Below are 14,910 nucleotides of genomic sequence, written 5' to 3' on the forward strand. Positions count from 1 at the left end.
TTGGACAGCCGATAGTATTTGCTTCCTGGAGCTGCTTCTCTTAGCGGGCAAACACTGACTCTCTGTGGGTATAGACGAGGAGGGCGCACCTGCAGGAGTGCCAGTCCCAGGGCCTCCCAGCTCTGTGACAAAGCACAGAGCACGGTTATGGAGATTAGTATGTGATCAAAGTGTGTTTAACTCATTGCCATAAAGTGCTTTGTGTTACACCCTGGTCCCCACAAGACCCTGGCGGGGAAACTGCCCCATTTTATGGACGCGAAAACAGTCCCAGAGTGGGGTGCCTTGTCAGGGCAGTGAGGTAAGGAAGCGACAAAGCCTGCCTGTTGGGCTTCACTTAGCCTCCTCCGCGTATGCCGCCCTGCCCCCGAGTTTGTGTTACTGTATGGTCTTGTCCATGCTGCCTGATCCCCGATCATGGAGTCGAGAGAGTATTAAAAAAAGAAGCCTTTTAAAAAGAAGTTTTCAGGGGCGCCTGGGTGGCTCAGTGGGTTAAAGCCTCTGCCTTCGGCTCGGGTCATGATCCCGGGGTCCTGGGATCGAGCCCCGCATCGGGCTCTCCTCTCAGCAGGGAGCCTGCTTCCTCCTCTGTCTCTGCCTGCCTCTCTGCCTCCTTGTCTGTGAAGTAAGTAAATTAAAAAAAAAGGAAGTTTTCAGCAAGCTCCTACTATGAAGAACCTGACCTGAACTGACTACAGCTATGAGCCCTCATGGTTTGCTCTGAGGCGATATTACCGTGTTTGATGACGAGGTCTGCCCCCGACCCTGCTTGAGGGTGTTGGCTAATACACAGCACGTGCAACTTAGTACCTTTTTTTTTAATTCCCCAAAATTCAAAAACCTATCTTGTGCTAAGGATTTTGCATAATCGATTGGGGGCTTGAATCCCAAAGTTACCGGTTTTAAGTTTGCCAAAACTGAGGCATAGATCCTGTTTTAATTCTGTGGCCAATACATTGCCAAGCCTTTATGCTGACCAGCTACCCCTCTGGGTCTGCTTCTCTTTCTAGTATGCTGGATGACTTTTCTCATGAGTTGGAGAGCACTCAGTCTCGGCTGGACAATGTGATGAAGAAACTTGCAAAAGTATCTCACATGACCAGTGGTATGTATGGTATTTAAAGCTTAAGAATTCCTACTTAAATCTAGAAACACCGTCTATAGGGTTCTCATAGGCATGCCCCTTCGGATCTCTCCTGTGGGACATTTTTGGTCCTGCTCTTCGGTCGGAGAAGGAAGACTAGTTTGCACAGGCCTTGTCTGCTGCTTGTGGCTTGAGAAGTGGTCTTTGTGCACCCCCACTGCACGAGGCTGGTGGTGTTGGGTGGCTTTTCTCCTGGCAGATCAACTCTCTTTAGAAAATCCTTTCTTATTTAATTTTATTTTTTCTCTTTCCTTGCCAAAATAGGGAACTTATTATAAAATTACTCTTATAAGTAATTAAGCCAGTTACTGCTTTCTTCTGGACCGACTTTCTTCCATTGAGAAACTCCTATCATTTCAGAATAAGGTGGCCTTACAGATCTAATGGTTTTCATTTAAATCCATGTAATACTCCATCGGGTTTGCAGCAGGATGGGGTGAAGAATTAACAGTTTTCAAATCAGTCACTGTGTAGGAAAATGTGTTCCAATGACTCTATTTTTTTTTTTTTTTAAGATTTGATTTATTTATTTGACAGACAGAGATCACAAGTAGGCAGAGAGGCAGGCAGAGAGAGAGAGGGAGAAGCCAGCTCCCCGCCGAGCAGAGAGCCCGACTGAGGGCTCGATCCCAGGACCCTGGGATCATGACCTGAGCCGAAGGCAGAGGCATAACCCACTGAGCCACCCAGGCGCCCCAACTCTATTTTTGTTTTTTTCATTGTAACAACCCTTACCTTCCCTAGTACATTAGAAATAATATGTTTTATTTATTCTTTTTTAAAAGATTTTATTTATTTGAGAGAGAGCGTGTGAATGGGACAGAGAGCATGAGCAGGGGGGAGAGGCAGAGGGAGAAGCAGACTCCCCACTGAGCAGGGAGCCCAACATGGGGCTCCATTCCAGGACCCCAGGATTATGTCCTGAGCCGAAGGCAGATGCTAAACCAACTGAGCCACCCAGGCATCCCAGAAATAGTGTATTTTAAATTAAAGAAAATCCAGTATCTCCTTTTTTCTTTCATTGGCTGGAGTGGCCTGGTAAAGGGGGGACCTGAGCTGCTCCTTGAGCTGACGTAGATGTTTTTGAACCAGAGCTCCCAGCTCCCCAACTGGAACACCCACTCTTTCTTGACACGTCATTGTTTGGGTTTCCTCCCCTCAGGTCTGTGCTATGGGGTCTGATAGTTCGGACTTTTGAGCTGAGACTTAAGTACAAATGCATATTTGCTTTTCAGCACTTCAACTCATAGTCAGGTTATAGAACAGTTGTCTGGGGCTCAGCTTCTTATCTGTAAAATAATAGGTTGATGCCTTCGTCTCAAGATCATTGTGAAGATTAAATAAAGTAACAGTAGTTAATCTGCAAGTGTTTAACAGTGTCTCCCGTGTATTAGTACTTACCAAATGTTTGTGTTATAAAAAAATACCAAGATAGGCGGAATATGGCCCTGCAGGGCAAAAGACCTGTTAGATCCAAAACAGAGGGAAGCTGGTGGCCAGACTTCCTTCTTTCTTTCTCTCCAGGGACAAAAACTTTATGCTTCTAGCGAGTCATTGCTGGAAGCAGGCACCCCTTAGTTCATCTTTCACACACTTCAGAAAAAGGTTAGCAAAGCCGCCTTCCTTACTGCTCCGTGTTCTCTCCTCTCCCACCTTCACCCCTCTACTTAAAAAAAAAAAAAATTAATGAACTATTATATAACCACTTGCAACACCAGACCTCTCACTAGTGTATGTATTAGTCACAAAGTCAAGTAGCTACTTCAGCACCAGTTTTGTTTGGGGAAGAGCAAAGAACAAAGATGCACTGTGTCTTTGTTTCGCAGCATTCCGGGTATGAATAATTTAGAAAAGTACTTGCATTGTGATAAGCCGTTCAGTGTGTATAAATAGCACTGAGCCTTGTTTATGCTTTATTCTACTTTATCCTGAAAGAAAAGTGGGGGAGCAAAGTGGGGACTTCAATTATGTTTGTCTAAGAGAAAGACCCAGAAAACAGAGCATTCAGCCTGAAAGGCCCTTCAGTTTGGACAGCTCGCGTGGGGTTTTCATTTTAATCTTTGCTCGCTCCCAGAAGAAAACTTGCTCAGGGACCTCCTGCGCGGTGGTGCTGGCTTCATTTTGACAACAAGGCAGTTTGTATTTGTCTCTGTTCTCCAAAACTTTGGGATGGGTTGACTACCTTTTCATCTGTCCTTGAAGTATAGTAAGACACACGGACGTTCGACGAGGCGGTCACTGAGCACGCACAGGGCAGCTGCCCTCCCCGTGGCTGGCTGCTCCAGAGAACAGCCAAGATGCTATACCTGCCTTTCCAAGTGACCCAAGGAAAGTCTATTCTTTTGAGTAGATAGGGAGGTTTTCTTCCCCTCACATTCCAAAATTCCATTATCTTTTCTCTTTAGGGGAGGAAAATATTCTGGAAGGGGGGGAAAAAAACCCTGCCGTTGGAGTTCTCTGTTCCTCTCTGACTTTTTGAGGCAGGTCTTGAACTTGCCAAGCTGGTTAGGCTTTTCACTTGAGAGCACAGAAGCCTTTGTAGTTAGGACTCACCCCTTCTGGGGAGAAGTCAGCTGCAGTAACAGCTCCCAGAGCTTTCCTGGTTCAGGCTAACCCAGCAGCAGCTTTCCACTACAGAGGAAGGTTGCTTGGAACAGCAACAGCTGGCTCGTGTGACCCAACTTCTTGATGAAAACCCCCAGTTCAATGCAGCTGTGGAAGAGAAAGTGACTGGGGATGGGAGGGGATTGGGTAGAGGCTGGTGGAAAGCCAGAAAGTGGAAAACTGGTTCAGTATCAGGAATCTGGGTTTGAGATGGCAGGATGGGGACAGTGCAGCCTCTTGTATGAGGCTGGCGGGTAGGGGTGGTGAGGAAGCAGTTACCTTGATTATTTTGTCCTGGAGGAATACTGACTAATCATTTTAATGAGAGGGTTTTTAAAACATCATAAACATTTTTAAATAGATGAAAAAGGCTAGATACTCACGTTTTCTTGGCCAGTGAAGCGATAAACAGATTAAAAATATTTTCTGAGAAGGCTGATTCTGCCTCCCATGCCCATTCGGCTAGCCCCTGTCAGGTAAGGAACCGACAGACGTGGGGTCTTTGCCCTGATCACACCTACTAGTGAGTCTGTAGCACATCTAAGTAGGACAAGGTGGTCAGCACTGAGACGTACTCGTTTTGCTTACTGCCACTTGGTGGCTGGCTGTTGGCCGGTTCTAAGATTCTGCTCTCCGTGACATTTAAATAATTTAAGTGCTCGGTCGGTGGACTTAGCATTGCTTTGTAGCAAGTTTGGCAATCTGTTTTCCTAGATTCAGACCTTTATATAATGTGATTCTTGATACATAATGTGATTCTTGATAACTGTGGTGTGCCACGGTCTGCAGGCTCTCCAATAACCTTCTGATGAATCAGTATGACTTTATGTTTCTGTTTAAACCGAGTGATCTTTTCTAGCTGTTGAACTGCGTTTTTCATAGGCCCATGAAATCCTGTTCTCTCAGTCTGACCCTTCATGGAAAATGCAGGACTCATCTGCAGAAAGACCGTGTGTTCTTTCTACACCTGCACAAGCGAACGAGGCATCCTAGCAATGGCAGCGTCTTGGGCCCCACGCCGGGCCCGGCCCAGAGTGTGTGAGGCTGTTCGTGTTCACACTCACAAAGCCTGGCCAGGCAGCTGCTGTGCAGCGTGAGGGCCCCACACACAGGGTTGTGGGTGCAGCTGGGGCTCCTCCTGCCCCCCTCCTGCCCCTCGAGCCTCCTTGCTCTCACCGTTTGGTTGGACTCTAGCCACTTAGCTTCCAGTGCTTATCCTCAGGCGTCAGTAGGGCAGAATGTTTCAGAGAAGACATTCCGCTTTCATTGATAGGCAGGCTGTACCGGTTGTTGGTTAAGTGATCTTACTCTTTCCTGACCGGGTGTGGGGCAGTGTTGATTGTGCTCTAGATCCCAGAGTTTGCTTTCTCAGCTTCTCATTTCCTGAAGTGATCAGCAGGTGCTTCTGTCCTCTGTCCATCCTCCCCTACTGCTCACTGAGCAAAGAACATGATTACTGTTGAATGAAATGATTTCACTTCAGTGGGAGATGAAAGCAGACGGGCTTTGGTCTGTAAGGCCGATGCCAGCCGCCTTCCAAGGACACGGTGCCCCCAGCAGCAGCAAACCGAGAGCTACAGAGTCTAACTCACGGCTTGAGATGCGAAGCACACACTTAAGAGGCCTGTTTTCAGGAGACAGGCCGAGCCGTGGATGCACACGCGGGGCAGGCCCCCCGCGCAGGCTCTGGAGCCTCTGTGTGCCCACCCGTGCGCTTTCTGTCCCCGCTCTGCCGCGGGGCCTTGCCTGTGGCTGTACCTTGGGGAGCGCAGCATCGCGAGCGCTAATCCTCCTGTCCTGCCTTCCAGATCGGCGCCAGTGGTGTGCCATCGCCGTCCTCTTCGTGGTCCTGCTGGTCGTGCTGGTCTTCTTCTTAGTGCTGTGACGGCAGCCCTGCGCGGCTCCTGCGCACGGACCCAGGGGGAGGCGGGCAGCAGCGCCCCGCGTTGCCATCTCCTCACACTCCTGTCTGGAAAACACAGCCTGCACTGACCTCCCTCCTCACGACCCCGCCGCAGAGACAGCAGCGCTGCCCCGGCGCTGGCAGGGCCACTGGGAAGAGGAGGCGGATGACTGTGCACACCCAGCGCCGCCTGTCCTGTCCTGTCCCAAGGACGGCTCGCCGCTGCTTTGCCCGGGGCCTAGGCCCCCAGGACAGCCTCTGAGGAATCCAGGAAAGTTCACACTCAACTAGCGCTTGCTGTTGCTCATCCATCCATCTCTGGCCGCTCCTTCCCCCGCTCAGACAGCACGCCCGTGCCTTCCGGGACCGTGCTGGCCGCACGGGCTCCCGGGCAGGTCTCCTCTCCCGTGGCGGCAGCGGCCCGTGGCCCGTGGCCCCCCAGAGCTGGTTGCTACTGGGGACAGAAGGTCCAGAAGCAGTTTGTAACAGAAAATGCAGTGGTCCATTTTTTAGGGATAAGTGCTGGGATAAAATTGCTTTTCCAGGCTCATTATTCTGTGGTAGAAACAACTAATGGAAAATAATGGAAAGCACAAGGCTTTGGGGGTGCCGACAGCTGGTGGCCTGAACCGAAGGGAGGAGGGGGCAGCGAGACCCAGGGTTGCCAGAGGCCAGAGCCTTGTCACAGATTTGTGTCTCTACCCTGGGGCTGCTTGTGTTTCTAGGTCGCCCCTTACCTGTACGGCTGCTGCGCAGCTCAGCCCCTCACTTGGACGGTCTGGACCCGGGGCTGGTCTGGTGGCCGGTCAGGTCATTGCTGTGGCACTCTGTGTGGGGGGAGGGACGGTTAGTACACTGGCAGGTACAGCGACACTCACTCAGAAACCGTAGTGACCAAAAAGGCTAGTTCTGGACCAGATTTCTCTTAACCTGTGAGGAATGGCAAGAATGGCTATAGGTGAACTTGGGTGGGTTTTTTTTCCCCCTGAGATGACAACTCAGTTTTTTTTATTACCCATTCAAATAACTGAGCCAACTCAGATTTGAAGAACCGATGCTTTAATTGAGTTTTAGTAGCTGAAACTGCTGAGATGCTAAACTTCAAGCTTCCGATGACTTCTTAAACGCCTCCAGCGTCCCCGCGTCTGTAGGATATTTTTATCACCTCCCCAATGCCGTCACCGGTATAGAGCGCCAGCCGACTGGGAGCCCGGCGGCAGAGGCCACGCTCTCCCCACCACCTTCTGCACTTGGAAAGCACGGCAACGTCTGGTTAGAGCTCTAGTTTTGACTTCCTGTTTCCTCATCTTTTGGGGCCCATTCCTCGGCACACTTTTTTTTTTTTTTTCCCCTTTATCCCTTTTTTCATGTTTTGTCTGTATTTCTTGGGGGTTTTTTTTGCTTATTTGCTTTGGGCTTCCTCCCCCCCTTTTTTGTGATTTGCAATGATGTACTTGCCCAGCTGACTTATGAATTGCACTTTTTAATAAATATTTGTAACAGTTTTTTAAAGAAGGGTATTTTCTCATGGTTAGGATCACGGTAGGTAAGGAAATCTGCCTCTTGCTGAAAGCTAACAGCAGATTTATAAAACTAAAAGGGTGGCTGACATCCACGTTTACACTCTATTTGATATATAAATAAGTTATTTTTTTCAAATTAGCAAAAAAACCACAAGATTACTACAAAGGGCTTCAGACGTAGGCTACTAGATATTTGTTTTACAAGTTTTGAGACTCATTCAAATAGTTTTCTCTAAACTTAGAACAGGGATGGTCCTTTGATTTGCATTAAAATGAACAGGTCTTTGTTCACCGTACACGGGCACCTTGTCTCAGTACTGTAATCCACGCTCCGCGCTACAAGAGGCGGCCGGCAGCCTAATGACCTGTGTGATCATGCCATCCAAAAGCCCTGCTCTTCTCCTGCTCTTACCAGGTTTACTGTGCCCCGCACCACTGTCACGGGTGTCCTTGGGGCCTGTTGGGAGCGTGCCTGGTCATTAATGGATAAGATGCTTCCTGAGGTCGGCGGGCCAAGTGTTGTGACCCGGGTAATTACTACATGTCTGGAGAGATTGGGAATTGGCACGAGGACCTCACTTAATTTCAAGTGTTTGCTAGGCAGTGGCTATTGTAGACCAGACCCCCGCTGAAGCTAGCCAGGGAATTCCTTAGGAGAAAGTTTACTTCAGACGCGAGCAGTGCCTGCGTTCCCCCGCCGGCGCCCCGTCTCTGCGCCCCGCAGGAACCGCTCTAGCACGGGCAGCCTCTTACCGGGATCGTCCGCATTGGCTCTGCCCCCAGCACAGCTTCCGGCCCCGCCAGCCTGATGCTGGGTCTGACCCTGCTGGGCCCGAACTGGGCATCGCTGCAGACGTCTCCGCTCAGAATGCAAACGGGGCAGCCCGAGGGAACAAGCCAGGGGCTTAGGTTGATTTTTGAGAACAAATGTTTCTTCATCAGCGATCCTAACACTGCCGGGCTTTCGGGGGCACCTGCGTGGTCCTCCTGCCTGTAAAACGGGGAGAGAAGTAGACCCCGGTGACCCTCTGCCCTGCTCAGAGGCACATGCTGTAGCGTGCGGGCTTCTCCCCGCAGCCTCGGCGCCTCGACACATGTCATTTCTAAGGAACTGGCGGGCTGTGATGGATACAAGAGAGCTCGGCTTACATTTACCGGTTTATTGGAAGGTGGTTTTTCTGATCAGCTGATTTGGGGGGACAGGTGGGGGCTGAAGCATCGAGAGTTTGCCAGAGCGGGGATCCAGCTGGAAAACCGAAATACCTTTCCTTTTCAGTCCCGAGTTTCCACCTCGCCTTTGTGCGGACTGCGCGCCCGCGGCGCTGTGGGCGCCCGCTGCCGGGGGCCGCTGGGAGTCGCAGCCGCGTGTGCCGCACGAGGAGCCTCACGCCAGAGCCCAAGGGAGGAAACTTGGGAGCTTGCCCATTATCCTCCGCTTCTAGCCAGAGTTAAACAGACTGATGGGTCTGGTAGCCAACCGCTTGGCAACTCCCACTCCTTCTCACCTCGTGAGAGTCGGGGCTGTGAAGAGAAATCTAGTCTAACTGCAACAGAAATCTGTCTCTGCGAAGTGTTGTACCTTCTGTACGCGAAGGTGGCAGAGCCAAGATCCTTCTCTTGGTAATTTCCCTGGCTATAAAGTGAGACCGTTACCTTTCTAGAGGATTCATCGCGTTTGAGGATCTGGGACCGGCGGGACACGCGGGAGCGGCTCCGGCGCGCGGCTTCACCTCGGGCCGCGGACGAACTCGGAAGCGGAACTGCCGGGGGCCGCCCGAGAGCGGAAGTTGGAAGCGACGGCGTGCGCGACCCGCCCCTTTGTCTTCCTCTCGCTGGCATTTCTTTCCCTCCCAGGTTTTTTTAAGAATAACGTTTCGGAAGAGCATGTTTTTTCACCATCAAGAGGAGAGAGCGGTGAAACCAGAGGGCTCGCACACCTCCAGCCCCTCCAACCCCTCCAACCCGCGGCGCTGTCCCTGACCAGTCCGGGCGGGCAGACGGCGCCCCAGTGAACCGCTGGGCCGGGGCACAGCCACGGGCTTCTCCCAGGGCCCCTGCTTCTGAGCGGGGACAGCTGTGTCACCAGGCAAGCCTGTCCTGCTGTCCTTACCGCCCCCCGCGCCCCCCCCCCCCCCCGCCGCCGCCGCCGCCTTCACAGACATGCTTGCGCTTCAAGGGAGAAGGTCTCACTCTTGCAAGGCCCGCAGCAGTCCGCTGTAGGGGAGCGTGGACACCGGCCCCACCGAGGTCCCTTGCTGTGACACTCTGAAGCTGCCCTCAAGTGTCAGGTCCAGAAAATCAAGAGAATTCTGCGTAGAACAGCCGTTCAGACAGACTGCGAGAGCTGTGCAGTGTACCTCCGAGGCTCCGGCTCTTAAGGCTCAGGGCCCGGTCCCTCACGGCAGGGCTGAACCCCGGGCTGGCTGGCTTCTGGGGTCAGCGTCCCCGACAGCGCCATTGGAAGGGCTTGGACCACTCAGCTCAGCCCTCTTGTTTTAGGACGAGCCCCCCACAGACACGGGGATCGTTCGTTGTCCTGCGTTCTGGACTTGGGCCCCAGGGAGCTCGTGCACAGCCTGGGACAAGTGACCTCGGTGACATAATAAGGTAGGCCGGTAGTGACCTGTCGTGCTCATCCCTCACCCCAACCATCTGATGTTTTTTTGCTTTTGGATAAACACTGAAGCTTCGAAAGCTCCCGTGGGTTCTCGGCGGTGTTGCTGCCCTCTACCTGTAGGCGGGAGTTCCTTATGTTCTGGTCTCTTTACCCATCCAGGTGTGTGGCAAGGCGGGGAAGAAAGAAAAACTTGGTTTCCCTGCGACATAAGCTAATGTGTTGGTGCTGTTTTCCTTCCCATGTGACCTTTGTCCAGAAATGCCCTTCCCCAAGGCTGTGTAGACGGGAACTCTGCTGAGATGGTGATTGTCCCAGTCACCTGCCCGACTGCTTGGCAAGGACCTGTGAGAAAGTGTATTTTATCCTTTTTTTTTAAGGTTAGGAGTTCTTGAACCCAGAAGCCGCTCGATTATCCAAGGGGTGTTAGAAATAAGACCTCCGGCCTCACTGTTCGCTGAGCAAAGCTCTTGGACCTTGTTGTGTAGCTCCGTGTCAGCCCGACGCACCACAGAGGCCAGGCTTTCCGTCAGCCCTGGGCTGAGACCACGTTAACCATTGTTCTTTCTGCTCCTCAGAAAGTGGGTTTTAGCTGAGACCCTGCTCCAGGCTGGAAATTGCAACCCTGTAGGTGAAGTCCGCCCTGGGAGAGGCAGACGTCCTAGTCCTCGGGAAAAGGAAGTATCCGTGTGGGGTGAGGAGAGGCCAACCAGGCACCTCCCTGTAGAATAAGTTACTGGAACTTGCTTGTAAGCTTGATGTGCTTCCGTCCTAGGTTGACCCAGGCTGAGAGAATGCCCCGGGTGAGGGTGGCCTGGAAACCAGGAAAGGGCCAAAGACAGCAAGCTGTAAATGATTGTGGATTCGTTTTTTTAAGTGGAAAAATATGCTTTCACTAGCTCATATGCAATCAGAAATCAGTGTAATGAAAAAATGAAATGTGTAATACCTGGCAGTCTTCAGCCAGACTAAACCATGGAATCCTCTTTTGAAAGATAAATAACCTACAGTGTTTCATTTTTAAGTAACTAGAAGTTACAAACTAAAGAAGTGAGATCAAATATTAGAATTGCAGATGCCCAGGTGACTTCCAGGTGGTGCCCCCCATCCCCCTGCTAGTCCCCATGAGAAGAGCCCGGTGGTCCCGGTGCCCGTCGACACCCCTCACCACAGGTAGATGCGTCTTGCTTTTCCTACAGGCCGGGTCTCCAAGTGCGGTGTGGGACCAGCCTCAGCAGCCATCGCCCAGGAGCTTGCTAGAAATGCAGGTTCTCAGGCACCCCTCCCCGGCCCTGCTGTATCACAGACTCTGGGGTGTTCACAAGCCCTCCAAGGGGGTTCTGATGCTCAGTCTAGTTTCAGAATCACTGCTACTGCGTCGTGGAATTTAGGCTACAGTAAACCATCCCTGCATAATAAAACCTCTTCTGCAGCTTTGTGCGTAATTCTGACATTAAACAAACTGATGACACTACACACTTGAAAACTTTTTAAAAATCCTGTGTAAGAAAAATCGCAACGAGCCGTCTTTCACCGTGGTATTTTTTACACCCTGAAGTCTATCAGTAATGTTTCTTACTTCTGCTCTTGAAATCATGTTACAGCTGTACAAAGAATACTACTGTTCAGTATTAAAAGAGAAATGGAAAGACCATGACCTTTGTCTTGGGCTGTTGTTTTGTTGTTTTTAAGTTCTGTTGGTTTTGTCTCTGTTTTTATTTTCTTTCATGTCTACACACAGCGCCCCCCTTCTGCCCCCACTAATAAACACGAACATATGCATACGCCCGCGGCTGGGAAAGTGCGTGGCTGTCAGAAGGTCTGAATTATAAATTGTGATTTCCTTGGATGGGCAAGTCACATGAATTATGAAACCCCCAAATAACCACACTGTATATTCAAAATACCATACAGCACAGTTTCGGTTGGGACACGGAGTGTGTGGGAAGTAGAGAGGCAAGACCTGAGTCTTATTTTCCCCTCACCAAAGTGCTGGCCAACAACAATATGGGCCATCCCAGTCGGCAGTTGAAAGAACCTGCCTTCAGTTCTGTGTGGGGACAAGGTCACAAGGCTACATGAGCGCCTTAAGGACACAGACCATCATTTCATTTGTCATCATCCTCACTCCTATTAACCGAACACCTTCCGTGCGCCTGGCACTGTTCGAGGTCCTCCGTCTGTACTAATGCAGAGACTTAAAACGGCTGTATGAAATAGCAAGGTTTCCTCATCTAATAACCATCTCAGATGCGGAAACTGGGACACAAGTAATTTCTCAAGGTCACACAGCTGATGAGAAGCAGAGCCACTGACCGTGCCCGCAGCACTGAGCACAGAAATTGGGACATCAGCGCTTCGTGAGTCTTTTGGCTTCCCCCAAAGGTAACAGTGAGGAGGGTGAATGCAAACCAACCTATAACCAGCCTTGTTAGAGAAATGAGGGCTCATTTTGAGAGTTCTAGTTAATAGTTGAGGAGGATGGGATTTAGGAGGAAGACGTGGTTATGTGTACCCCTGATAAAAGCAACTCCTCCCCCACCCCAGCCCGAGGAAACGTGGACTGTGGTGTGGACAAGGGGGAAGAGCCCTCCCCCCGCAACAAGGCCGAGGGCTCTGGACCGACCAGCACCTTGACTTCACTGTTGGCTCTGCTGTGCGGCGAAGGAGTGATTTGCTCTTCTCATGGGGACTAGCAGGGGATGGATTTGAGTCTTTCAAAAGGTCCCCACTGGCTACAGATCTTACATCAAACTCTGAAAATACAAGACAAGACATGAGGCAAAAATTAAACTCATAGGAAGGGCAGGCCATGCTGCCATAATGTTGCACCATCCAAGAGAACATAGTTCAGATCCATAAACCTTGGTCCGTGGCATGTCTGAGGTGTCACTCGTCTGGAAACACCTTCTCCGCAAGTGACACTGATGACAGAACATCACTGATCCTCCGTTGGGTGCAGGTGCAGGCAGGGTCTGAGCACAGATATCCCCACAAATCTGTCTCCCAGCAGGGAATGCGTTCCAGAAGCTTGGATGTGAGAAATCAGATCCAACCTTTCTGACCTCTGTGATGGCATTCCCTTTCCCCGCCACACCATCGGACGTGTCCTGTCTGCTTCCACAGAGGTCCACGCGAGGACTGGTCAGCCTTTGGGAAGGGGTCATCAACTCAGAGAAAAAAGATTTCTCAAATTTTATATTGAATTAGCAGCTGAAATCCTAACCCACATTTGATGAGAATCTGATGGGCTGGCAGGTCTTTGGCCAAGGCATCTGGGACGCGGTGAGGAGTGAATTTATGTCTTCATTTAATTCCCACAACCCCACGAAGTAAAACCTGTCGAGGCCCACTTTATACCTGAAAAAAGGTACGAAACAATTAAGAATTTGCCCCAGGGTTCCATGAGGAAGTGGCAGAGTCAGGATGAGAACCCAGGTCTGACCAGACCCTCATGAGGCCAGCCTCCATTCAGACAAAAAAGGCACCATTCAGATCTGAGGGGAGGCAAGCATCTTGGGAAGGTGTCTTTCTAACCTGAGAAGAGGTAAAGCGGAGGCAAGGACAAGGACTCACAAAAGCTGTAGTACGAGTCCGTGGTGGGTTAAAGCTCTGAACTAGAAGTGCTGAAGCTGAAACCTGGACACCGGGTGCCCTGGACTTGACCATGTCTCTGACCCTATGTGCCCGCCGTGCAGTCCACAGAGTCTATTCGTCAAGGACCTCAAGCAGGTTAGCCTTGCTGATAAAATGTTTCAGAGCTCTTATCTGGCTGGAAATGTGCAAAAAGTAACTGAGCCAAACTCATTAATGAACTCAGAAAAGCCTGGAGATGCAATCGGAGGCGCCCGGGGGGAGAAGCAGCGTTGTGGCATCTGAACGCCGCTGTGAGTGCCCACGGCTGCCAGCATTCCTTGCTGCTGAGGTAACACCACAGCTCAGATGGAGGCCGGTGAGCCCACGGCAGGCTCTTCTGGGAAGCTCTCTGCTTACCAGGTGGAGCGGGGCCTCCTGCCTGGGGCTTCCATTGTAGCCCTTGGCACACTAGTTTGTCTCTTTGCAGCTGTGGCTGTATCCACTCCAGGGACACAGGCATCCCAAGGGCAGGGCAGGCCTCTCCCCAGCACCTGGCACCTGGCCAGACCCCTAACGTCAGCCCCACACTGTGAATCGGGGCCTGAGCCCAGATTGCAGAAGGACAAGACAAAGGCAGGCCCAGCGGGCAGCCGGTCAGCCACAGGAGAGTCCCGGATGTCCTCCAGGCCTGGCAGGGCAGCTGTTGAAGCTTGGCTCCGTGGGCAGAGACTCGGAGCCAACGCCGGCAGCCCCTTCCTCGGGGCCCAGGACTCCGACCTGGCCAAGCCCACAGCCTGAGAAAGCTGGGCAGAGCTCCTTGCCAAGGAAGGCTATTGCCATTTCTAAGCAGGTGCTCCGGCTCTATGGGAAGGAGGGAAACTTCAGAGAGGATGCTGGGGAGGGAGAGAGGGAGGGGAGGGAGAGAGGGAGGGGAGGAAGAGGATCTGGTGAGGCAGGGCCTTCTGAATAGTTCCAGAACCAGCCTGGGGATTTGGGGTGGGAAGTGGGTTAAGGAGAGGGACCAGGGAAGTCCAGTTTTGCCAGGTGAGTTTGGTGGAGAACAAGCAAGAAATTCTATTTGAAAAGAACCACAATAAAGAGCGCTTGTCCTTGATTATGTGGGAGCTAAGGAAAGGGGGCCCAAGTCAGCATGCAGGTATCCTGGAGTGTCTCCCAGGTTAGGCACCTCTGACATTTCTGAAGGCTGCCAAGGAGTCTATCGTGGACAAGGGCACGTGAATATGCAGCCCAAAGTGGGTGAGTGTGCGGATCTGGGTGTGGCCAGATCAGGGCACCAACAGCCCGAGCTCCTGCCGATACATACCTAGGGGTGAATCTCACCGCACCCAGGCCAGTCTGGAGGAGAGGGAAGTCCAGTCACATCATCATACTGTGCCCCTGGGACATGGGCCTCTAGGCGACCAGGATCTAGGATAGAGTATGCCTCTTCCAATGGGGGCCAGGCACAGTCAGTCCAGGAAGGTTTCTGCAGCCTCTGGAGGCAGCCCGCCCCCCAAAGAGGTTCACGCGTGGAGTCTGGAGTATC

The 14,910-nt window shown here is 51.6% G+C and overlaps 1 protein-coding gene across 1 annotated transcript in view; it reads left to right on the plus strand.

The window, feature by feature from the left end:
* STX6 (syntaxin 6) overlaps positions 1–11,445 on the plus strand; it is a 51,350-nt gene extending 39,905 nt beyond the window's left edge. Inside the window, exons 7-8 of the mRNA XM_045982648.1 lie at positions 1,011–1,105; positions 5,557–11,445. Of these exons, the coding sequence (XP_045838604.1) occupies positions 1,011–1,105; positions 5,557–5,633 (172 nt within the window). The 3' untranslated portion in view covers positions 5,634–11,445. The remainder of the gene's footprint in view (positions 1–1,010; positions 1,106–5,556) is intronic.
* Positions 11,446–14,910: the final 3,465 nt, after the last annotated feature.

The sequence above is a fragment of the Meles meles genome, chromosome 17, assembly GCF_922984935.1.
Source record: "Meles meles chromosome 17, mMelMel3.1 paternal haplotype, whole genome shotgun sequence".
Classification (NCBI taxonomy): domain Eukaryota; kingdom Metazoa; phylum Chordata; class Mammalia; order Carnivora; family Mustelidae; genus Meles; species Meles meles.